Source organism: Mastacembelus armatus, chromosome 10, assembly GCF_900324485.2.
Source record: "Mastacembelus armatus chromosome 10, fMasArm1.2, whole genome shotgun sequence".
In the NCBI taxonomy this organism is placed as follows: Eukaryota; Metazoa; Chordata; class Actinopteri; order Synbranchiformes; family Mastacembelidae; genus Mastacembelus; species Mastacembelus armatus.
This window is the reverse complement of record NC_046642.1, coordinates 10,426,155-10,450,288: the sequence shown is the minus strand read 5'-3', so window position 1 is coordinate 10,450,288 and position 24,134 is coordinate 10,426,155. Positions and strand designations below refer to the sequence as shown.

The window sequence follows — 24,134 nt, the reverse complement described above, 5'->3', positions numbered from 1 at the left end:
GCAAACATATATCCATTACTCAGAGTGGGTTCAGAAAGTATTAAGACCCCTTCATTTTTCACTTTGTAGATTTAGTGTTAAATGAATAAAATTGCCACTCTGTCCATCAGTTAATGAATAATCCATGATGTCAAACTATCCACCAGACATATCAGTTATTGATTACTGATGCGTGTTTGAACTACTAAGATGGCGGTTGGCTGGTGTCATGCCTCTCTTCCGGATTACGCCTTTCGTCACGGTGACGCATGACGCACGGACGTCGCCACCATAACGTCAGTTGGCGTATGATAACAATAAACAACCTGAAACAACAGATACAAACCGACCGGACTTCTCGCTGCATTTCGACACCGTACCGAAAATATGACCCGGGGCGGCTGCGGTCAGTTGGAGTAACATCTCGTCAAGTACCGCGGGAGGCTCGTTGGTCTTGACACAAAGGGTTTTTTAGTTTGTGTGTCAAGCCCAGGGGAGAACAAGAGTTACGGGTGTCCCCTTCCGTAGCCCCCTGTAGCTAGCCGTGGCTCATTCCTGGTTTTGCACACTTTGTTTTAGTCTGTTATGCAGTTTCCCGAGGACTGTCCTCGCACTCGTTCTCCTCCGCCACCTCTTCACTCCCTCTCCCCGCTCTCTCTGGCCCCATGTCTCGCTGGCTCTTCCCCTGGTCAGGCTCAATCAAGAAGCGGGCCTGTCGGTACCTCTTACAGCACTACCTCGGTCACTTTCTGCAGGAACGACTGAGTCTAGAACAGCTGGGCTTGGACCTGTACAACGGCAGCGGTGTCATTAAGGAAATCAACCTCGATGTCTGGGTGAGTTTTGGTGAAGAAAGGGTGGCTGACAACTTTCCACCACCAGCAGCAGTAGCCATCGTGTGTTTTTGTCGGATCCGTGCACCCTTCACTGTTTCGCAACCTCACACGGTTCAACAACAATCTGTCGCCTGCTCGCGTTTCTTCGAGGAAATGCGTTTAAGGAAAGCACATCACCAGCCCACCTGATCAGCTCTGTCTCCCCCAACCATCCAAACACTTTAAACAGATATATTTCACCTACTAACTGTGTATTTCCAGTGCTTTACAAGTCTACACCCAAAGTAGTGAGACAAAAATGAAACTAGTTATTCTCATTTCTTTTAGTTTGTTTCTTTTTCCACTCTTTCCTCCTTACTGACTGCTTCCTCTTCACCAGGCGGTCAACGAGCTGCTGGAGTCTCTCGGGGCTCCTTTGGAGATAGTGGATGGCTTTGTGAGCAGCATAGCGGTGACCATCCCCTGGCAAGCTCTTCTGACAGATCACTGCACCTTAGAAGTTACCGGTCTTCAAATAACATGTCGACCCAAGTACCGAACCAGTAAGTTCACATAAAGACAACCTCCTGAGTCTGACTGGGGAGTTTCACACAGGTTTGTTTTCACTCTGCCCACAGAAAGTAAGGAATAACAGCCTGTTGGTGGTGCAGATGGGGTATAGCCTTGTATCACCACATGTTGGCCCAGACAAGGTCAGCAGTAGCACATGACATCAACCTTAACTAAACTGGTTTTGTCCAAACCAAATATTAACCACAGTGATATTAAGCAATGGTGGTAATTTACACAAACATGTCAGTATTATGTTTGAACATTTTGTCAATATTCTTACCACCGAGCCTCATATGAAAATGATTGTGTAATAGTTTTAGGGGAGTATATCAGGTTGGCGCTAATAATTCTCCTAAATAAATAAAATTATAGTACTAAGCCAACCTTTTTGATACTATTATTCCTCCTCATGTTGTCCCAATGTGAAATCATGACTAGTGTTCCATCCATCCATTTTCTATACCCGCTTATTCCTTAGCCAGGGTCACAGGGATCTGCTGGAGCCTATCCCAGCCTATCCATCCATTTCAGGTGGAAGGCAGGGGTACACCTTGGACAGGTCACCAGTCCATCACAGGGCCACATAGAGACACACAACCACACACACTCCTATGGGCAATTTGGAGTCACCTACCAACCTAACATGCATGTTTTTGGACTGTGGGGACTAATCTAACTAATTTTCTGTACGTCTTTGCTGAAATAGAGCACAAAATCTCAAAACAGAAAAACATGTATACAACCATTTCTTAATGCAGATGATGTTTATTGGAGTCCATTTGTCATTTGTGAAACCTTCAAAAGCACTGGCTTAGAGAGAGATCAGGAGGTGCAAAATGAAGCCCCCCTATGTGACTTGTTCATTTAATGTCACTTCCTGAGGGCTGAAGAGATTATTCAGTCTAATGTTAGATGTATAAAGTGTCTCAGTGACAAAGGTACAGTAGTACCTACATCTCTTATTTAATGTCCACTATTTTTTTTTCAGTGTCTAGATGTGAGTGTAACATTTTCCATTTCATGAAACCTATTACCCCAAGGTCATCAGAAAAAAAAACAATCTGGAAAGTAGGACTGTACAATGAATAGTATTTTAATTTCAATTGATTGGATGGAAGTAGAGCACCAGCAGTTTGGTTAGCAGAAAAGGGTAAGACCAACGAGTTGAATCGAGGAATCCAGTGTGGATCAAAAACATATGTACAAGATTTCCTACATGGTGATGTCTATGCCACTAGGTAACATGTCTTTTTAAGTTCAATAAATGCAACATGTCTCTGATGTCAGTGAGTAATTGTTAAGTAATCAAATAATCGGGATTATGATGTTCTTCATTCTTAATATTAATTTTTTAAATCTTCAATCAGAAGTCATTTTCCAGCAGCTCTAAAGTACAAAAATGACTGAATTATGTGCTTTTGTTTGCACTCAGGTGGGAGTTGGGACTCCCAAGGCTGGTCATCAAGCATGACCTCCAGTATGCAACTGGCTCAGGAGTGCCTGAAGGACCCCCCAGAGGCATCAGAGGAGCCGCCTGCCCCGCTGGAGGGGCTTGAGATGTTTGCACAAACCATTGAGACGGGTGAGTCAAAGCTGTAAACCAGTGACAGTGTCAACATATAGGTAGACGTTTTCCAATAATAATACACTATTAGTGGAAATATTTCAAGTGAAAATCCAATATGAACTCACACACAGTGATGATCAGTGCTAATAAATCTATGTATGTCTCTCATGTGTGTGCAGTCCTTCGTCGTATTAAAGTCACCTTTGTAGACACTATCGTCCGCATCGAACACCAGCCCCTAGACCTGAAAACAGGTGTTGCCTTAGAGGTGCACATCAAACGGTAGGTTGGAGTTCACCTTTAATGTTTCACTTAAAGAAAATTAGTGCGAAGTAGGTTGTTGCTTTTCCTTCATATTTTTCTTGCTTATAATTTGTATGTTTATCTTTGTGTGCTCTGTATAAGTGCAAGGTTCATACATACCACAGTTCAAACCATATAAGTTATGATGTCAAAAGAAGCTGGAAATTATGCCACTAATGGCATGCCTTCAGTTTGAAGTCATTGCATCGGTTAGCAAATCAAATTTAATTTTCATTTCCCTGGGTTTTGCTGGTATTTTATATTATACAAGTTTTTTTTTTTCTGGACAGTGACAATGCTGATTTTTCTCTTTGTGTTATCGTGGTTATAAAAATGCTTTTTCTGTTCCATTTCTCTTTCTATCAAACCAGTGCTGGTGCTAAAACAGTGACACTAAAACTATCCCACGTCAGCACTGTCAGGGGATATGGGGAAAAAAAATGGGAGTCAAGATTCAGATTTCATCATGTGTCTGCTCATCAGCAGATAAGACGCCCGTGCACGGTTATTAACTCGCTTTGCTGGGCCTTGTATTGTCAAACAGTCTGGAGCTCTTTTTAAATAGCGTCAGTGCTGACAAGGTCATTCACCTGAACAGGGTTTTATCATTGGCTATAGGTTACATTTAAGATATCCTCACTATGGGATATCAGAGGAATCCCATATGTAATGTAATATAGACCCAGTCATTGACTGACTGATGTAATATAGACAGTCATTGTTGCTGGTTGCTGTGGATAGCCGGACTATTACCTATTTGTATGACTTATGCAGTTATGATTTATTGAAAGTGATTATTGTTTTTAATGATCTGACATACTGTTGACAGTTGTTGCCGATCACATTAGATGTACCAATAGTGTTTGATGTGGTGCTGTTATTAGTGCTGTGTTTACAAAGTGAAAGTAGCTGAGCTAATTTGCACTCACCTGCAACAGTGAACCACACAGCCACTGTTCCTGTGCGTACGTCACCAAGGATTTCATTTTCACTTGGAATACACGGGGCACGTCACGTTCATTTATAGTTTCAGGTTGATCACTGCAGTCTGTCTGAACATTTTTCTTTTTTTGGCCTCCACAGTCAAGATGAGAGAAGAAGTGAGCAGATAAAAATGTCCATACACTCACATCTAGTTATGACTTTGTGCCCTGCTTTATTGGCCTAAAATAAATTAGACCTAAAAAACGTTGTTCAGTCTATTTTCCAGTTTAAAGTTAGCTTGTCTAGAGTTTGTTCTGCTAGGGTTTATCATCATTAAAAATAAAGAGTAAAGCCCAGTGCTTATTGTATTCAAGATGCAAATACAACATCAAAAAATATATTCATAAAAAATTCTCTTAGCTGGTGTCAGAATACACTGCAGTTTTATTTATTTGCTTTGTGTTCCTCCACCTTCTGAAACCAAACCATCACCAATGTATGTCCTGTGTGTCTGTTGACATTTTACTGTTGATCCCTTTTTGTTTTCCTAGCTTATTGACAGAGCTTTTCAGGAAGTGTGTGCTGATTTGGGGTCAGTGACCAGAAGGATGTCTTGTATGCCTGTGTTTTAGACGGGGCAGCTAATTTGGGACCTGTGAAACATGTTGAAAACAGTGTTGGCATTTGTTAAACAGTGTTTGTTTTCCAGTAGAGTTTTTCCTAAAATGAAAATCAAATGACCTTAATCCAGTTTTCTGTCACAGTGCAGGTTTGGCAACTTCCTAATTTGAACTAGAGGAACACTGCCCTTTCCTTCTCTGTTCTTAACAGCTTCACTTTTTCCCATATGCACTGAATTCAATTTTTGCCATGTTATTAAATGATGTGTGTTTTTGCAATGTGTTGCTCCAGCCTGGAGTACTTTGATGAGGCGGTGCGAGATCCAGCCAGCCAGACTGCCGTGCCTGTCGACATCCATCAGCCTCCTGCCTTCCTGCACAAAATCCTCCAGCTGAATGCAGTTCAGCTGTTCTACGACAACACTGGCGCAGTACAGGTGACAGCCACCACAATACAACTCCAGTGCAGGTTTCAGATAATGTATGCTTATAACCAGAAATGGTCAAAGATATATCTCTTTTTATGTTTTAGGGTCTCTCTGAGGAGAAACATCCAGATTCAGCCATGGATACTGAAGGTGAGGAGGAGGAGGAGAAGGAAGAAAATGAGGAAGAGGAAAGGGCAAAGTACCTGGTAGCCCCTACATCTCAGCCACTGCTCATAGGAACTTGCTCCGGTTTCATCGAGACCACTGTCAAGATCAAACAGAATGACATGCTGCCTGGACCAAAGGTGTGTCTTCTCTCTCTCTCACACACACACACACACACACACACACACACACACACACACACTATAAATACACTTGTCCTCTCATACTGACTTCTCTATACCATCTGCTTTTCTGTGACTGTCAGTTGGAGTTGGATGGGAAGGTGGGCTGTGTCCACCTGCTGCTGTCTCCAGATCAAATAATTCATCTGACAGACCTGCTGGAAGCCCTCTGCATAGACACTGGTACAGTACTGCCACTGTGACAGAATACACATAAACCAATACAAGGCAACTTGTACATCCAAGTACATTTTTGATAAGTCTGGACAGTTTTAATGTCCATGTGTTTTATATGTTAATAAATAATAACCAAATGGTCCTTATCCTTAAAAGTGATTTTGTTTTCACAAATGAAATATCTACTCTAAGAGCTATGCCAGGGGCTCATTTCACCTTCCTTAGTGTTTCTGATGAGTAAACTGTACCAGGGACACTTGCAGTTGTGCTCCCACTCATTCCTTCTAGTTTTGAGACACACAGGGGAAAGTAATGGGGCTTCCACAGGCTTTAGAAATACATGGTTGAAGCATGTATTTTTATAATGTGTGTAATTTAGAAATATATTAGCAATCTGACTTGATACATTTGGAAGTAAGCCTGTGATGTTGCCTCTCTGATCCAGAACAGAGCGTAAGTTTACAGTCATCTGTAAGTGGCTCATAAATGTGACTTCTCACGTTGATTCAATATATCTTTTTCTCTCTTACACACTTAGAGCTGGAGACTAAATGCGCTGGAGTATACAGCCGCCCGTTAGACTCAGACGACCTGCGCATGATTGAGGAGGACCTCAGTAAGCAGCTGGGCTCCAGTCCCAGAGACAGGGAGTGGGATGCAGAGCCAGACTTGGAGCCTTACGTCACCAGCCTGGAGAATGGAGGTACACAGACCTAGTAAAGGTCTCCTTAGAATCTTAGAACCTCAGCATATGGTAAAACATGTAGTTTGTATTCATGCCAGGAGGACATACACAGGAACATACATGTAATGAGGCTCCTTTTTTTAATTAAACTAATACAAGGAAGAGGAAAATTTTCTTTTCTGTTCTGTCAGTGTAAAAGAAACAGTTTCTTTAATTAGAAAGAAAGATTTAATCTCAAAGTCTGATTCTATTTCCTTTAGTGCTATCCTAGTGCTTATCTGGAAATAACTCCAATACCACTCCTGCTGCTCCTTTTCTTGAAGCTTCATGCGATAAAGCATTCGTGGCAGTGTTTAAATTCCTGCTGTGTGCATGTGTGTGTGTGTGTCCCTGCAGAAATGTTTTACTCCATGGGTCCTGCTGGGATGAACAGTAGTGTGACATCTGTGCGCTCTGGCAGCGAGCTGTCAGAGAGTGACATGGAGTCATCCACACACAGTCAGGGCAGCCTCACACAGGTACAGCCTGTGAGTGTGTTTGTGTGTATGTTTACACTTTAAGCATTTAGCAGATGGCTGTGTTCACAGCAATTTCTTTGCCTTCATAAATGTTTCTATATTCTGTTGATGTTTATTTTGTCATTTTCCTTTGTTTTGTTTATTTTAAATCTGGTGCATTGTGCACGTGAGTATTAGCATAAAATGTTTCATAGATTTATGTCTGTGCTCTTTCCTTTCTTACAAAAAAAAAAACAAAAGACTTGTAAATATACTTTTAGATTACAAGTAATCTGATTTCTACTTAACTTTACCTGCCAGGGCATGATGAACTGTCCCAGGAGATATCCTGTAGCCGGCTGCCTGTCCAGTCTACCACAGGCCAGCAGTCGCACCAGAGGTAAAATCAGCTGCAGTGCTGAGTAACAAGTTTATATCAGCCCTGTGGAGCAATCTACAGGCCTAATATATGAAGAAGTTTAAAGAAAGGATTGTTCTGTTGTCAGCATAATTAATGTAAATGCTGTTTAAGCAGCATTCATTTATATTCATTTTTTAATTCATAAATATTCACTACCATGTACACCTAAAATCTCCTTACTTAATCATTATTTTTAAAATTCATTCAAAGCGCAGACACAGGTCTAAGCATTATGAAATAGTCTGAACTCTTGCTTTCTTCCTTGCAGGACGTTCAAACAGCGGCCAGGCAGAGCAGCTGAAGCCTGATGCTTTGCTGCGTGTGACGCTCGGCGGGCTCACCCTTACCTTGCTGCAGGAGGAACCATCGTCTAAGGCCGATGGCGCCCCATCATTGGCTCAGGTGTCTCAGGTGTTCTTCGAGAAGCTGGTTTTCTTCAAGGACAGCATGTTCAGCGAGAGAGACTTCAACCACCTGAGGAGTGGCTTCACCAAGGCCTGCCCACACTCCCATCTCAGGTAGAAAAACACAAACATTTGCTTTGTCTTTGCTGAGAATTTCTTTCCACTTCAATATCTTTTCGCATTATATTTAGAGGTTCATTTTGATCATGAGGAAAGTATAAAAAGGAGCCTGTTCGCAATACTGTAAAAGTCATACTTCCCTTTTTTAATAAGATGCAACTCGGGAAACAAATAAGTTGCAGAAGTGGATATTTTTCAAATCCAGACTCTTTTTTTTCTTGTCTCCTCTTATGTCCTCTCTACAAGATTGACAGGAGCAGCCGTGCAGGTTGCTTGTGAGATGCGGAGCGGGAGACGGCGCAGTCGGGCTGTGACCTCTGACCTTTCCTTCAGCAGACTGGAACTGTTGGAGTGCCTCTGGGAGGACGGAAAGCCTCAGTACAGTGAGGTAGGAAAGATCTGACTAAATGATTTTGTGTACATCACAAGATTAACAATGTTATTACCTCATCTTTTCAAAGTCCTTCCTTTTAGTCAAGCTGTCCACATTAGATCATTATGTTATTGTGGCTAAAAATGATTGCAGCTCAAACACCAGTAATGATAATGTAAAGTCATTTTGTGGTTAAACATCTGAGTGCCTGAGCACATTTTTCACCAAATGTCTTCATCTTTCTTTTGTACAACAACACAAATGCATATATGTTTGGACTCCAACAAATCCAGGCTGAAAATATCAGTTGAAAATCTTATATATTGTATATGTAAACGTTACCTGTTGTCTGAATCTAGTTTATGTTGCCAAGCTGATAAAGAGACTTGAGAGTGTGGGGTGTCTCTTTCCAGCTGCTTCAGTTCCAGAAAGCTGGTCTGTTCACAATTGGCGCTGCAGCCAGACCATGTGCCCAACTACACTACAGCCTCAGTGAAAGACACCTGCGTAAGGTATATATTTCCAAATACATATACACACCTTCACTTGATATGTGCCTGTACAGGTGCAAAACCTTCATTATCTCATTTCAGACAGTGCTCTACAGTTTCAAACTGTGCTCTACAAATAATGATTGTTTGATATGTGTGGTATAAAAGTAGTTTAGACAAAGACTGAGGGTTGACAGGAAAAAAATACTACAATTTTGATTGGTTATACAAAAATACATAGTCAAACAACGCAGATCATGCTGGAACATGAAATTAACTGGTGAATGACAAGATAATTCATCTGAAAACAGACAGATCAGTCGTTTAAAACACATGCACATTTGTGTGTGTGTGTGTGTGTGTGCATGCATGTTGGCAGGGTAAACAGCGTGTTGTGCGGCGGGACAGCGTGGTGCGGGTCGAGCTGGCAGAATTGAGCACTGAGCTGGACCTGGACATCCTCAATCGCCTGGAAAGCCTGAGCAAAGCCTTCAGCCACTGCCCCACACAGACTGCTGGACCTGGACCTGAACAGGTGGAAGTACACGTCCGTTTTTTTACAAAATACAGAAACAAATTACTGCCCCAAAAACATGCCAGAAAACATGGTGCATGAAAACACAAATCAGCCTACATTTTATTGAACCTATTTAGTCAATGCATGATTATGCATACTAGCAATCATTTCAGTAGATTGTGAGAGCAGGTTTTGAAGACAAGGATCACATAGCAGCTGATGAATTTTAAGGAAATTTATCAAAGAGATGTACCATGTGTGTAATGTATTGTTTTGGATTCTGAATGCTAATTGTAGGATATGATCCACTTTGATTAAGCATAGTGAGGGCTGTTTATATGAGCACAGCAATGGAAAGCCAAATAAACTGACACAAAATTGCTGGGTATAGGAGTAAATAAGCAGTTCTTCAGTAGTCTTCAGGTTCCCATTAAACAGTTAGTAGAGTTTCCCAGTCAGTAACTACAACTGTGATAGACTGCATCTGTTTCCAAAATCTTTGTTCAGCTAAATTCAGTTTTGTTTGCTAAATACAGAATTAAATATTTCTCACTTGTTTTTACCCTCTTAGACCCAGAGCAGTGAGCTATACTCCTCCTTCACCCTTCTCTCACCCCACGCGGTCATCAGACTTCGTTTCCCCATACCCGACTTACGGCCCCTCCCTATGCGTCGACCCCCAACCCAGAGGGCAGTGCGGCAGGAGACCTTGGTACTGGAACTGTCCGAGCTGGAGCTGAAGCACCAAGAGGCCCCAGACCTCCAAGGAGAACAGACCATCCCGGGGCAGCCGTGGGCTCCCTGCCTCACCCAGCTGCTGGAGGCCTCCTTCACTGACCTACATGGTGGGAAACAGTCTTGTTTTTATTACTGTAGTTGAGTTTGACTTAATGATTCTTGAGAAATCAAAGAATCAGACACAGACAGCATACTGACCAAAACTCATCACTCAACATAGACAATCCAGTTTTGTATTTCAGATTAATTTACTTCACCAGGATACACACTATGTACTGACAGTACTGCTTCTAGGAAGTTCTGGGGTACATATTTTAAAAACAAGCTAGAAGGCAAATAAAACTATAACTGTAATCAATTAATCTGATTACTTCAGTTCGGATCTTATTATGCCTCAGTAGAAATGGTGGGAGGTTTGTTTGTTTGCCATTTGATGTATTGTTGGCTTAAGGCTTTTTGTCATTGCTGTCTCTTGCAGTTCACGACACAGGATTCACAACACTATTCATTATTAAAAGCTGTAGAAACACCTTTTATAATTGTGGAAAACAGTCAGAAAACAGATGTGTTGTCTCTCCAGGGTCATATGAGGGCTGGGAGGGCGGCTCTTTCCCCTGCATTAGAGTGAAGAAAAACCGTGACTCTCTGCCCAGGTTTGTAATGGTAATCATGAGAAGAATAACTTTCACAACTTCACAAAAACATTTTAAGGTGTTGAGCAACATTCTGTAATCTGCTAGAAGTCAGAACAGTACTTAACCTCTGTGTGAGTGGGGTGGAGTCATACCTTCTCATCAAATCAGACCAGCAGTATTGTTTTGATGTACTTTCCACAAGCCACTATTCCTTATCAAACTCAATCTGCCCTTATGTTTCTGTGAACAGGATATTGGTGCGTGTGCGTGGAGGTGAGGCTCAGGGCCCTGCAGCAGGTCTGAGTGGGATGAACCTGGGCCTCATCGGGGACCTGGGAGCCGCCTTCTTTGAAAGTCACTGTGAACTAAATGACAAAACCAGCTCTCCGTTCTCCTCCAACCGCACCATGTTTGAGACCGAAGAGGTCTGCTGAGATACATCTTATTTTTCAGCCATATCAATTCTCAACTCCTTCCTCCTCACCTGTACTCCTTTCTTGTTTTAGATGGTGATTCCAGCTGACCCAGAGGAGATGCGTCAGTTTCAGGCGCAGTGTGTGGCTCAGTGTCAGTGTGCTGTGGATGTCAGCCTGCCGCTGGCCTACATCCTCCTGCCCAGCAAACAGGCCTTCCAGAGTATCTACAACAGGTACATGAAGCCAACATTTGGTCTTCATTAGATTTTCCTAAACATGAAGAATTAAGCTCTTTTTCACCTTATAGCATTTGATTGTACTGCAAGTTAAGTCTTCGATGAACACAGAACAGGGTCAAGTGTTGCAAGATACATGTAATCTGTATTTAACATTGTATATTTTCCTGACGGTCATTGCTAATTTTGAAATCTTGCAGCTTTATTTCTTCTATGGTCATTAAATATGGTTGTAAATTCTGCATCATAAGTCTTTTTTTTTCACAAACCCTTTTGTCTAAAAGGATCAATAATGATTTATTGATGTGGGAGCCACCTCCCCCTCCTCCCCCCTCGGCCGGCAGCCCCAACCACAGCCGCCATCACCACGACGAGTTCCAGCTCTGCAAGTCGGCCTTTAGACTGGGTGGGTTTGACATTTAAAGCTATTTCACAACAGCAACCAGTCTGCCCAAACATCTTATATCACTCAGGCAGGCTTTGTATTGTATTTCGGTACGTTTTGTTCCAGTGTTGACAAATTAAATTTAAAAGACAAAATGTGGTTTTCTCTTCCTTCTTTCCCTGCAATAGACTCAGATTCAGAAGAGGACGAGCCCCAGTTCTACTTGGCCAGTGAATCAGCTGGAAAAGCACAACAGTCAGCTCCCTGTCCCAACCACAACCTCAGCCTTCTCTCCCTCACTGTGATTATTGGCAAAGGGCGCCTCCAGGCCAGAACAGACAGGAAGGTGAGCCAGCATTAGCAGGATGCTGAATTTAATAAAGGCTGCGTGCTTGCACTGATGAGATAAACAGCATGATTTTAAAGCCATATTTGCTTTGTCAGCCTGATCAAAGTAATTTGTGGATTTCTTAATTGTTTCCAATCTGTTTCATTGATTCAGGAGGACCAGAGTCATGGGGAAATGGTACTTGACCTGGAAGGAGGAAAGATATTCAGCGTGGCACAGCACCAAAACAACCCCAATCTCAATTTCCTGTGTCTGGAGAGCAGACAGGTTGAGCTGTACCATAGAGGTGCACATTGTAGCGTTGTTTGCAAACAGTACAACTCAATTCATATTTTTCCATATTGAAATGAAATTTTACTTTATGTTCACAGTCAATAAGTGCATTTTTCTTTCCACAACACCACTGCAGCGGTGGTTAAAGACACCCCCATCCCACAGCGGTTGGAGATGCCCAGCTTCAGTCCCCCTAAGCACTTGGACCCCACCATCTACCACACAGAGGTGGGTGTAAGCAGTGTCAGCGGCAGAGAAGGGGAGCCACAGATGTTGTCCACAGCCATCAAAATCACCCTGGACCTCCAAAGGAATGTCAAGGTATGTCCTGCTAATATGCCCGACTATGCCACAGGTGCAAGTTTGAAATTAAACCATGTTTGTTTTTTATCTCCTTATAGGAGTTTGTAGTTGCCCTTCGACTTCAGGGTGCCACCATGCGACATTACATGACACAGACCAATCACAGCTGGCATGAGCAGGTGAGAAGCAGGACAAGGAGGCTAAAAGTAGTCTCTGCTAAAAGTTACCTTACCGATTATAGACAGTATTTTATTCCTATGTTGTTTTTCTGTGTTTTGTTTAAAACTGCACTTTAACAGTTAGTAATAAATAATAATAATAAAATTCATTTATAGAGCACTTTTCTAAACATGAGTTACAACGTGCTGTAAAGGGTTATTGTATAACCAATCAAAATTGTAGTATTTTCTCTTTGTCTAAACTACTTTACTACCACACAAATCAAACAATCATTATTTCTAGAGCAGTTTGAAACTGTAGAGCACTGTCTGAAATGGGATAATGAAGGTTTTGCACCTGTACAGGCACATATTCATGTACAGGGTTCAATCTTCCATGGTCTAAGACCTTAAAGAGACAATACAGTTGGGTGTCATCAGCATAACAATGGAAGGAAACACCATATTTACGAATAATATGTCGGAGAGGGAGCATATACAAGAAAAATAGGATTGGTCCCAGCACTGAACCTTGTGGGAGGCCGTACTTTACTGTAGAGAAAGAGGACTTGTAATTATTAACGGAGACACAGAACGATCTATTGGACAGGTGAAAAGAGAACCAGTCCAGTGCAGAACCTGTTATTCCAGCCCAGTGCTTCAGTCACTCCAACAGAATGTGGTGATCGACTGTATCAAAAGCAGCACTGAGATTCAGAAGAACAAGAACGGAGTACATACCAGCATCGGACGCCTGCAGAATGTCATTAGTCACCTTTAATTGAGCGGTCTCAGTGCTGTGATGTTTGCGAAAGCCAGATTGAAATTCATCAAAAATGTTACAGCTATCTGTAGCTTGGAGTAGGAGAATAGACATATTTTTGTAAAATCTTCGATATGAAGGGCAATTTGGAAATTGGTCTGTAATCTTCAAGGCGAGAGGGGTCAAGACCCGTTTTTTTTTTTTCAAGTGCGGTTGCACGCATGCCATTTTAAAATAATCCGGAACAGATCCGGTTGACAGAGAAGTATTATGTTAAGAAGAGAAGGAGCAAGCAAATCAATAATAGAAATTAAAAACCTGGTTGGGATAATGTCCACTCGGTTAGAAGAAGGTTTCTTATCTGAGACGATATGTAGTAACTCTGATAAGGACATGGGAGAAAACCGACTTAAAGTGCTTTCTCTAGGGGTATGGGAAACTTTGACTGGTGCGGAGTTATGGGTAATAGAAGCTCTAATATTGGGTTAACCAATTGATCAACAGAGAAATAGAAACCTCGGGTTGTGGCGAGGTTCTCGTGAATTTAACTGCTGACTGGTCGTTAGATAGACGACGTTTGACGGTGGATATTTGGGGTACAATGGTTGGGTGAAGACAGATATCAAATAAAACACATTTATGGTCAGAGACGGAATCCTTCGACTCAGTGGAGTTTAGAGTCAATCCTAAAGTGAATATTAAGTCAAGGTTTCGTTTAAGGAAAAAGATGTCTAGGTTCAGTGAAAGAATAAGGTCATTTAAAAGAGATACCTTATTAGAAAGAGACCAAATCTTGTACTAGAGGTATTAATACTGGGACTGGTCTGAGGAGGCTTTCCCAATGTTGGCAGGGCAAAATTAGAATAGTTTTCTTGGTGCCGCTGTGTGACCTGTTTGCTGTCTGTTGGTGATTATAACAGGGATTTTATTAACACTGATTGGAGCATAGAGGGCGCTGGCGGGACGCCCCACAGATGAAGTGTTACACCCGCTCACCCCATAATGACAACTAGTGGCAGAAAGATTATCCAAAGCTAATGTATGATGTTATGTGGAGGGACAGTCAATCTTGGGGAACACACTGGACAGCATCCTGCATATTAGCAGCAAGCATGCGGCTCTCCAGGCAATTAGGGTGCCATCGGTTCTAAAGAGTGAGGGTCGATCCCAGAAAATATTAAAATTGTCAATAAAACCAAGATGGTGCGACTTGCAGGCAGTACACTGTACCAAGCATTTATTGTCATATTTTTTTTCAATATCTGGTCCTTTCACTGTGTTTGGCTTCCTTTCTCTGGGACAACAAAATAGTTGACATTCCAAGTTCAGGCAAAAATAGAAATGTCCAAATATGCAGCACGGCACTGTGAGATGCCAACTTCCCTTGTAGCAATGGACCAGGGTACAGTAGCGTACTAAGATAAGCAGTGTACTATCTATTCTATATTCTGAATATGCGAGGCAGCTGATAAACTAGAGAATCTCATTCTTCATTGTAGTGTTTCTATTTGATATTTAGGCATTTTCCTCAACCACATAAACCTGTGTATTACCTGCTGTTGCATCATTCAGGTGTTTGCACTCAGGGGATTAAAAGTGATTGGGGAAGTGTCATAAATCACTGATGTACATTTGACAGGTTTAGGGCAAGTGGTTCACAGAAAAGGTAAATTACAGTAAATGACCCAAACAGTGAAAGGGATTGGATATCACACAGTGATTATGCAAAGCAGACAAATTGCATCGGAGTATTTTTCCATCTGGAAAATAAAAAACACTAAAGGAAAAACCTCAAAGCTCGCATACAGATGACTGGACCAGCTGTTATTAGACTGTTTTTCCTCACTGCCCTGCCAGAAACATTTTTTTTCCTTTTCCCGCTCACAGATATAATCATTATGCTCTATTACATTGTCACTATTAAGCATGATTAAGAAAAATTGCACAACCAAATAGACTTTGAGATTTTTTTGCTATAATTACCGTACATGCAATGTTTTGTGCATCTCTTGCCAACTGAGTGCATTTGTATGTTACAGCTGGTCGACTTCCTAGATGTCATTGATGATCCAATTCTGGGATACACAGCACCTGCCATCATCACTGTCCTCCACACACACCTTGCCACCTGTGCCGTAGACTACAGGTATATGCCTAAAAACCTGGGGTAAAATTCTACTTTTGCCATATCTTAGGAAGTCAACTCAAATTTATTTATAATATATAGAATAATGTCTTGGGGAGATTGAATCAGATAAGGCCTCTCCAACATGGAGACCTGGAAGGAGAGAAGAGAACACAAAAGAGGCAAACATTTAAACATGTTGCATTATCGTCTGTATTTTTTTTGTTTGCCAGACCCTTGTATCTGCCCTTGCGAGTGTTGTTCACAGCAGAGTCCTTCTCTCTGTCCAGTAATATCATTGTAGACACTGCCACCTTCCACCTCAGGTACAGTTCACTATGACACAGCGATACTTTGCACATTAAATATTTATGAATATTTATGAATGTTTCTGAACTGGGAACTCACAGTATAAAAGTTTGTGTTGTGTTTCTGTTACGTTGTGGTCAGATTTATCTTGGATGACTCTGCTCTCTACCTCTCTGACAAATGTGAGACTGACACTGTGGACTTAAGGAGAGGTGAGATGCATGATATGTGTGAACTGTGCAGACCGTTACTTGGCAGTGTTGCATTTCTGTTTCAGCATGAAACGTATTTAAAAAGACCAGTTTGATGAAAGGAGCTTTGTTCACCTCATCTTTGGACTAGAGAAACTTTCCCAACAGAACAAGTGTGATTGATATCAGAGCTGTTAACAAGAGAACCATTGTATTCGCTACTTTATTTTGACTCTTTTAGATAATAAAACTCCTTTGCTACCTTGACATAGAACTGCAATGATTAATTGACTAGATGAACTGTTAGACAAGTCATTTTTAACTATTTTGCTAATCAATTAAGTAGTTTAGTCATTTTTTTCAAGTAGAAATGTTTGATTCCAAATTCTTAAATGTAGAGCATAACCAAGGAAAAAATCAATAAATCAATTGGTATTTTGAGAAACAGGAGGTGGTCTTACAACCAGATCTGTATTAGTGTCTTGTATTAGGGTCTGTCCATATTTAGTATTAGTAAGATAAACAAGAATCAGTTTGAAAATGAGCTGTGCTTTGATGAAGAGTAACATGTGTCTTTGGCTCTTTCAGATTATGTGTGCATCCTGGACATTGACCTGCTGGAGCTCGCCATCACCACATGGAAAGGCAGTAACACAGGCAAACTGGTGAGTACTTGTCTTCCATCTTCATATCTGTTTCCAGTCATGAAGCACCACAGCAAAAAAAAAAAAAAAAAAAAAAGGCTGCTCACATCAGAGACGATGTAAATTTGAGCATAACCGCTAACATTGAACTGTTCCTCTTTATAAATGTTTGTTTTATCATATTGAAGTTTCACTATAATAGCAGTTTCAATGTATAGACCTCCAGTTTTAGACTGGGATCAGTTTTCTATTGGACATGGAAGCAGAATTAACAAGGCGACAGTAAATACATCGTCCCTCGACAATGATGCTTGTGTCCTGTGAACCAGTCAGTAACAAAGTGAACAAATGTGGGAATGGCTATGTAAGGACCCAAATACAATGTTTGATTTGTGCGTTTTGCCTTCACTTTGCTCTTTTCACTTAGTGTGAACACAGATTAATTAGTGACTTATTGTGACTATTACTAGCTTTTCTCTCTAGCAGTGTTATGTACACCTCTGCTGTATTTGCTGAACATTAGATAACTGATCTGAAACAAACAAAAGATCCACTGTGCAATATGTGCAACTGATCACAACCATACATCAGAATCTCAGCTCAACAATATGTATTGCTGTTCTTAGATATAGCTGCACTGGGACAATGTGTTTGGTGGTGTTAAAAATAAAAAAACCTCCTTCGGACACCACCCTCAATGATTCTGTTTATGTGTGTTTCCTTTGTATCATCATTGCTCTCCAGTCTCAGCCTCTCTTTGAGCTCCGCTGCTCCAACAATGTGGTCCACCTACATACGTGTGCTGATTCCTGTGCTGCTCTGGTCAATCTGCTGCAGTACCTGGTCTCCCAGGGGGACCTGCACCCACCACCCCGACACATCTCACCCACTGAGATCGCTGGTCAGAAATTACCAGTAAGGCCTATGTAGTCTCTGCAGAATAAACATAATGGGCAAGAATTAATGAGTGCTATTTAGATTTTTTACATTAGACAAGGTACTTACCCTGGCTTTTTATAATATTATGTTTTCATCTGCCTAAAGACTATATCCTGTGCATATAATTTCCTACATTAAGAATAATGAATGAATAATCATTTTCAGATGCAACAGTTTTGTTGTTGCCAAGTGGTTGAAGATGCCTGAGTAGATGTTGATAGGCTGTATAAATATCCCACTGACTGTTTACTGTGCTGTCTTGTTAGCTGTCAGAAAGTCCTGCCTCTGTGCCGCCCTGCCCTCCAGCTGAAACTGCTGAAATCAACCAGTATGATCTGGCCGATGCCTTAATTGACACAGAGAAGAGCCAAGAAGAGAGTTTAGATCCAGGTGCTGTGGAGTTTCTTTTTTCGTCTGATTATACCAACAGGAAAGGACTCAGTAAAATTCTGTAATGACCTTTGTGTATAGGAAGAGGATCATGGGCTGATGCGTTTAAACAAATTTCCATAAATGCTATAAAACTGTGGTGAAGCTTGACAGATAAAGACCCTAGATTTTACTTGAAATATATGTATGAAAAGTTGTGTAATTCATATCTGTATGCAACGGTGCTGCCTTGCTGTTCTAAAAGTCTTTGTTTGCTGATGTTTACTGACTGATTTACTCTGTGTTTGTCCAGGTTCACCCTCCATGCCAAGAGGCTCTCCTGTCTCTGTCTACCTGTTTCCTGGTGAAGCCCCAAGGACCTCCGTCCTGCAGGGGGAGGACTCTGAGCTTGACGGACGGATTCCCACAGCAACAGAGGCACAGGCTGATATGTTGTTTGAGGAAGGCTCAGAAGGGTCGACCGACAACGACGACTTCTGCATCCTGGAGGCTCCTGGCATGGGCATTCCTGTGAGTCTCTCTCCTGGCTTTTATCACCTTGTTTTGTCAAGTCTTTCCCCTATAGCATGACTTGTCACAAAATATCCACATGGGATTTGTTACAGCCCAGGGATGGGGAGCCCGTGGTCACGGTGTTATCCCAGGGGCCCATCAGGGTGAAGGACAGTCACTTCTCAAGGCCTCGAGGCAGCTCAGACCTGCTCCGAGCACCCAGCCGCTTCCCTGTGCCCCAGAGTAGGGTGGTGCTGAGGGAGATCTCTGTGGTCTGGCATCTCTATGGGGGCAAGGACTTTGGTGGCAAGCCCATGTCCATACATGGACAGCACACCAACAGGTAACACACGCTCAGATAGGCTTTTAAATAACACTATATGTCCATATATTAGCTGTCATAATTATCCACCTGTGTCCTATTATAGTCTGTGTCCTTCTCTTTCTACAGAGGTCGCACAGTTCCTGCTGGTGTTTGCAGTTCTCCGTCCCGCTCTGTCGCTTCCTCCCGTCCCCAGAACTCCTGGCGCTGGGCTGGAGGCAGCGGGCGCCAGCACGCACTCCTGATGGAGATCCAGCTCACCAAGGTACAGTATATATACCTTTCCCAGCGTCATCAGTATCCCTAAATATTTGCACATCTAGTGAGACCCACATTAAAACCATCTGCTGCTGGTTCCTCAGGTGTCCTTCCAGCATGAGTCCTACCCAGTGGCAGTGGTGGGGCAGGATGGGAATGGGTCAGTGGCGGTTGGGATTGGGGCAGGGCCTGGCGGTGAGCAGCCCCTCTCCAGGCAGGTTTTTATTGTCCAGGAGCTGGAGGTTCGAGACCGACTGGCCTCCTCACAAATAAACAAATTCCTCTACCTCTACACCAGCGAGAGCATGCCCCGCCGTGCCCACTCCAACATGGTGAGACCACAGAAAGGAAGGGAAGAAGGGGAAGGTGGACCGACAGTCTTTGATTGATTATCTGCTGAAATTACATATTGGTTGGGTTTTCTGTGATTGAAATTGACTTAACTGGCTTTAATCCTCGTTTGCCTTATAGATTAAGTGTTTAGGTAAGTACTAAGAATTATTGGCTCCTTCCATCTGACCATATTGATTGTGGGTTTTGTTTTTGTAGCTTACCCTGAAGGCCCTGCAAGTGTGTCCAGAGTCTGGACTCGGTGGTCCAGAGTGCTGCCTGCGAGTCAGCCTGCTGCCACTACGACTTAACATCGACCAGGTACCTTGGGCTACTGAGCCTGCACACTGACAGCTGCTGTGTAGACTGTGCATGATCTGCAATAAGTGTTGATTTTCAGTTATAGTTGATAACAAATGGAAAATAGCTTAACTACAGCAGTGTGTCTTCCAGTAATACCAACTAAACCCGCTCAAAGCAATGAGTAATCTTAATTTTTTCTAATACAGCTGTTCTTTGCAGTTTCATGTTTTATTTCTGAGTTTCAGTATCCCAGACGAAATGAGTCAGTGCACACAGACATTTCTCTGCAGCTTACTGATTATTTGGGATTGTTCAATGTCACACAGACCAGTTTTTGTTCTGCTCCTGGAACCTCTCACATATAACCTTTATTCTGTCTTCTGTCCAGGATGCACTCTTCTTCCTGAAGGATTTTTTTAGTAATCTAGCTTCCTCTGTGAACCCTTACTTACCTGTGGACCCAGCAACTGAAGGTCAGCTATGTCTGTTGTTTCTTTTATTCTTTGCTGCACATTTTATCCATAATGTGGCTTTTGTCAAAGAAGTGAGAAGTTTAAAATCACTTTGCTGTGATTCATTTTCACACACTGGTCAATATGTTTCTCTCCATTGGTTTTCAGTGAAAGCAGACCTGATCCAAAAGGCTCCTGAGGAGGCCGAGGCAGCTGCTGGTCTGGGACCTGACCTCACTGCTTCTGTGGAAACTACCTACAGCGAGCAGAGCTCCTCGTCTGCCGGCTCCACGTCCTCCTCTGACCAGCCAATCTACTTCCGGTGTGTAGAGCCTAAAAGCACTGTGACGTTACACCACTGTTCAATGACATTTACCTGCTGTCAGCCCAAAAAAAGACCTGATTTTTGAGGCAGTAAATATTAATCGGTGCACTTGCTACACTAGAAAAAAAGAGTATGTGACTGATGCTAAAGTTCTGCAGTGGTGGCGAAAGAAGTTGAAATATTAATTTTTCCATTTCCAAACATAGTGCTCAGTGTTTCTAATTGTCAGATAAGCACATCCACCTGGTCAAAGTTGAACAAAAGTGAACTCTGGCTGGAGATCAAAGTGAAACAGTAAATGCATGCTTGAATTTGTCTGTTGTTCGGGCTTCAGTAGAAGCGAATGCTAAACAGTGCAGATATTCATAATACTGGAAATGTAAGTGACAAATGTGTTTTACAGGTTGTGTATCCAAACGTAACCCTTGTAGGCTTTTGCAGCAGGATATTGCTAAAAGCAGTGATTGATCATTTCTCTCTTCCTTCTTTATGTCCTCTTCAGCGAGTTTCGCTTCACCTCTGAAGTGCCTATCTGGCTGGACTATCATGGGAAACATGTGGTCATCGAACAGGTGAGAGGTCACTCAAACAGCTTGCCTGACCAAAAGCTTGTAATAAATATCTCTGTAGGATTTCAGGAAAAAATTGCCCAGAGCGACTGTATTTTCCTACTCCTTTAATCTTTGTTTCACAGGGAACATTTGCAGGGATTCTGATCGGTCTGGCCCAGTTAAACTGTTCGGAGTTGAAGCTGAAGAGGCTCTGCTGCAGACACGGGTAGAAACACACACCTCCATGCCAACTCACATCTCATTGGTTATTTGAAATACATTTGTGTTTTTTGAGAATGTCTCCGAAATGTGTAACTGACCCAAGTCTGTTCAGTCTTTTTGGACTCTTTGAGACCAGATCTCCATATTTGAAACACAGACCTACTGAGTTTTTCTCCTGCAACACTTTTTAGTCTCCTTGGTGTAGACAAAGTGATCCAGTATGCTGTCACAGAGTGGCTGACAGACATCAGGAAGAATCAGCTGCCGGGCATTCTGGGAGGTGTCGGCCCCATGCACTCAGTCGTCCAGCTGTGTGAGTCTTGTGTCATCTTAACATTTAAATGTTCTTTCTTGTTTTATTTCTCAGTTTCTTCTCTTTTCCCCTCTCTCCCTCTCCAGTCCATGGAGTGCGGGATCTGTTCTGGTTGCCCATAGAGCAGTACCGGAAGGACGGACGCATTATTCGTGGTCTCCAGAGAGGGGCAGCATCCTTCGGCACCTCCACAGCATCAGCTGCTCTGGAGCTTAGCAACAGGCTGGTGCAGGCCATCCAGGTACTGAATCATTAAATGACTTTGACCATTTGGGCTATTTGAGAATATCATTTTTCTCTATAAAAACTAGAAATTCTTGTTGGTGAGAAGAGACTCAGGTTTTGGTGTCTTTTAAGTCAGTTTTATTTATATAGTTCAAAATAAATATATCATAAATTTGTCTCAACAAATCTTCAGGCTCTGGATTTGAATAAGGAAAAGTAACTTGTGGTTTCTGTCTGGTACTTTTACAGGCTACAGCAGAGACAGTGTACGACATCCTTTCTCCAACTCCTCCCCTGAATCGCTACGCCATCACTGAGGGTCGGGCCCCCTCCAGCCGGCCCCGCAGAACTGCCCAGCCTGCAGATCTCAGAGAAGGGGTAGCTAAGGCCTACGACACTGTCAGAGAGGTGTGTCCCCAGACCTATCCTCTCAAAACTGATTATGGTGCCTTCTAGAGAACAGAAAATTCAAAAATAATCATAGGCCTTCACCTTTGAGCTACATGAGAAAACCAGTTTACATCATTGGGCTTACAGTATTTTGACTCTTTCTGGATCCCCTTTCTCTCCAGGGAGTGATTGACACTGCTCAGACTCTGTGTGATGTAGCATCCCGCGGCCACGAACAGAAGGGTCTGCCTGGTGCTGTGGGTGGCGTCCTGCGGCAGATTCCACCCACTGTAGTCCGACCCTTGATAGTGGCCTCCGAAGCCACATCCAACCTGCTCGGTGGCATGCGGAACCAGATCAAACCAGACGCCCGGAAGGAGGATTTTCTGAAGTGGCGCATGGAGGACGGCCAAGAATGATGACAACTTTTTGCGTCTCTTTCTGTATGAGGGTGTGTGTGCATGAGTGTGTGAAAGAGAGAGAAAATCACAGCTAACGGAGTGAATCCAGGTTTGAATGTGTATTTGCATGTGTGTAGGGACTAATGAGAGTCGGCGTGTGCGCCAATGCAAAAACAAAGCAACAACTAACTACTACTGCAGTACCCAGTGTTATATCTGGCGCCGACATACATGGACGTACCAGAATCAATCCTTCTGTTTTGCATTCAGCAAGAGCTGTCTTCATATTCCTCCCTTCAGTAACACACTAGTCTGCAGAGCCTCTGTAGTGTCTGTGCAAACATATCACCATTACTCTCACACGTGGCTTTATTTTCAATCCAACCAAGGGCATGCAGGATTATCACTCAAGGTTTTCTTGTCATCTGCTTACAGGGTGTACAGAGAAGGGAAATAGTCCTAAAAGGGTCAAGATTCCAGCAGCACTTGGAGTATAAAGAACATTGTTATTGTGAGTTGTGTTTTTGATATTGATAAAACCAGTTCTGTTCTCCACAAACCTTCAAAGTACGTGAACTTGTGCCAGACATCCCTGTTGTCAGCATTGCCAGAAAGGGTTTGTAGTAGTTTAATAAAGTACTACAAACTGGTGGAGAGAGGGCAAATTTTTTTGATGAAGTGTCCTTTGCTAACACCGTCCAGGTAATGGCAGATGGTTTTCATCCTGACTTTCAACCACAGTGTGTGCTTGGTTCAACTTTGACCCCACTATGCACCTGCTTCTCTCAGTGCTGTTAATTGTGCCATAAACCTTGCAAAGTGACTTTTTTATCTCCCCCCCCCCGCATTACAAGTATGCTGATTCAAGTTGTTACAAACCTAATTGAACAGAAACATGAAGCCTCTAAATTCTCAAGCATATTGGATTCTGATAAAGATTCACAAAGTCAAGTCAGACATATGTAGTTTTAGATATCAATGTCAGTCAGTGGGTCTTCTACCTGCAGAGTTACACCGGGGATCTAAATCAACCAGAATCTCTTTGCCCCCTTCTATTTTTTTAATTGCCTTCCTGCTTTGTTTCTTGTTTTGTTTTCTTATTTTGTTAAGACATAAGTATTGTTCTACTCAAGTTGAGAGGATGTGAATCTGGTGACAATGGAGGATGAGTGATTTTGTGGTTTAAAAAAAAAAAAAAAACTTTTACATTTTTATCTTTTTTTTGTTGTTGTTTAATAAGTGTCAGGGATATTTGTCCCTGTGTGTGTGAATGAGAGTGTGTGTTTCTATGCACACATGATGCATGTCTGTGAGGGTGACAGGTTGACGTCTGTTACACCTCTAGTGTGTAATTACTATTGACTATATCATAAACTGTATGAATGACCTGTATAAATCAAAGACAAGGAGTATACAAAATTAATACAAAAAATAAAAAATGCTTATAAAAAGTGA

The 24,134-nt window shown here is 42.3% G+C and overlaps 1 protein-coding gene across 1 annotated transcript; it reads left to right on the top strand.

The window, feature by feature from the left end:
- The first annotated feature begins 274 nt into the window (after positions 1 to 274).
- Positions 275 to 24,134, top strand: atg2a (autophagy related 2A). The gene is made up of 42 exons (XM_026329692.2): positions 275 to 815; positions 1,195 to 1,357; positions 2,800 to 2,949; positions 3,114 to 3,216; positions 5,074 to 5,218; positions 5,314 to 5,514; positions 5,640 to 5,739; positions 6,272 to 6,436; positions 6,815 to 6,936; positions 7,237 to 7,315; positions 7,605 to 7,854; positions 8,107 to 8,248; positions 8,647 to 8,745; positions 9,104 to 9,259; positions 9,813 to 10,086; positions 10,560 to 10,632; positions 10,865 to 11,039; positions 11,121 to 11,263; positions 11,551 to 11,672; positions 11,840 to 11,997; positions 12,154 to 12,286; positions 12,410 to 12,594; positions 12,675 to 12,755; positions 15,537 to 15,643; positions 15,856 to 15,948; positions 16,073 to 16,143; positions 16,711 to 16,787; positions 17,511 to 17,681; positions 17,972 to 18,095; positions 18,388 to 18,605; positions 18,701 to 18,930; positions 19,039 to 19,174; positions 19,272 to 19,499; positions 19,717 to 19,818; positions 20,189 to 20,273; positions 20,421 to 20,574; positions 21,080 to 21,149; positions 21,272 to 21,354; positions 21,542 to 21,663; positions 21,750 to 21,904; positions 22,138 to 22,296; positions 22,461 to 24,134. The coding sequence occupies exons 1-42, from the start codon at positions 645 to 647 to the stop codon at positions 22,695 to 22,697; spliced, it is 6,012 nt and encodes a 2,003-aa protein (XP_026185477.1). The 5' UTR covers positions 275 to 644; the 3' UTR covers positions 22,698 to 24,134.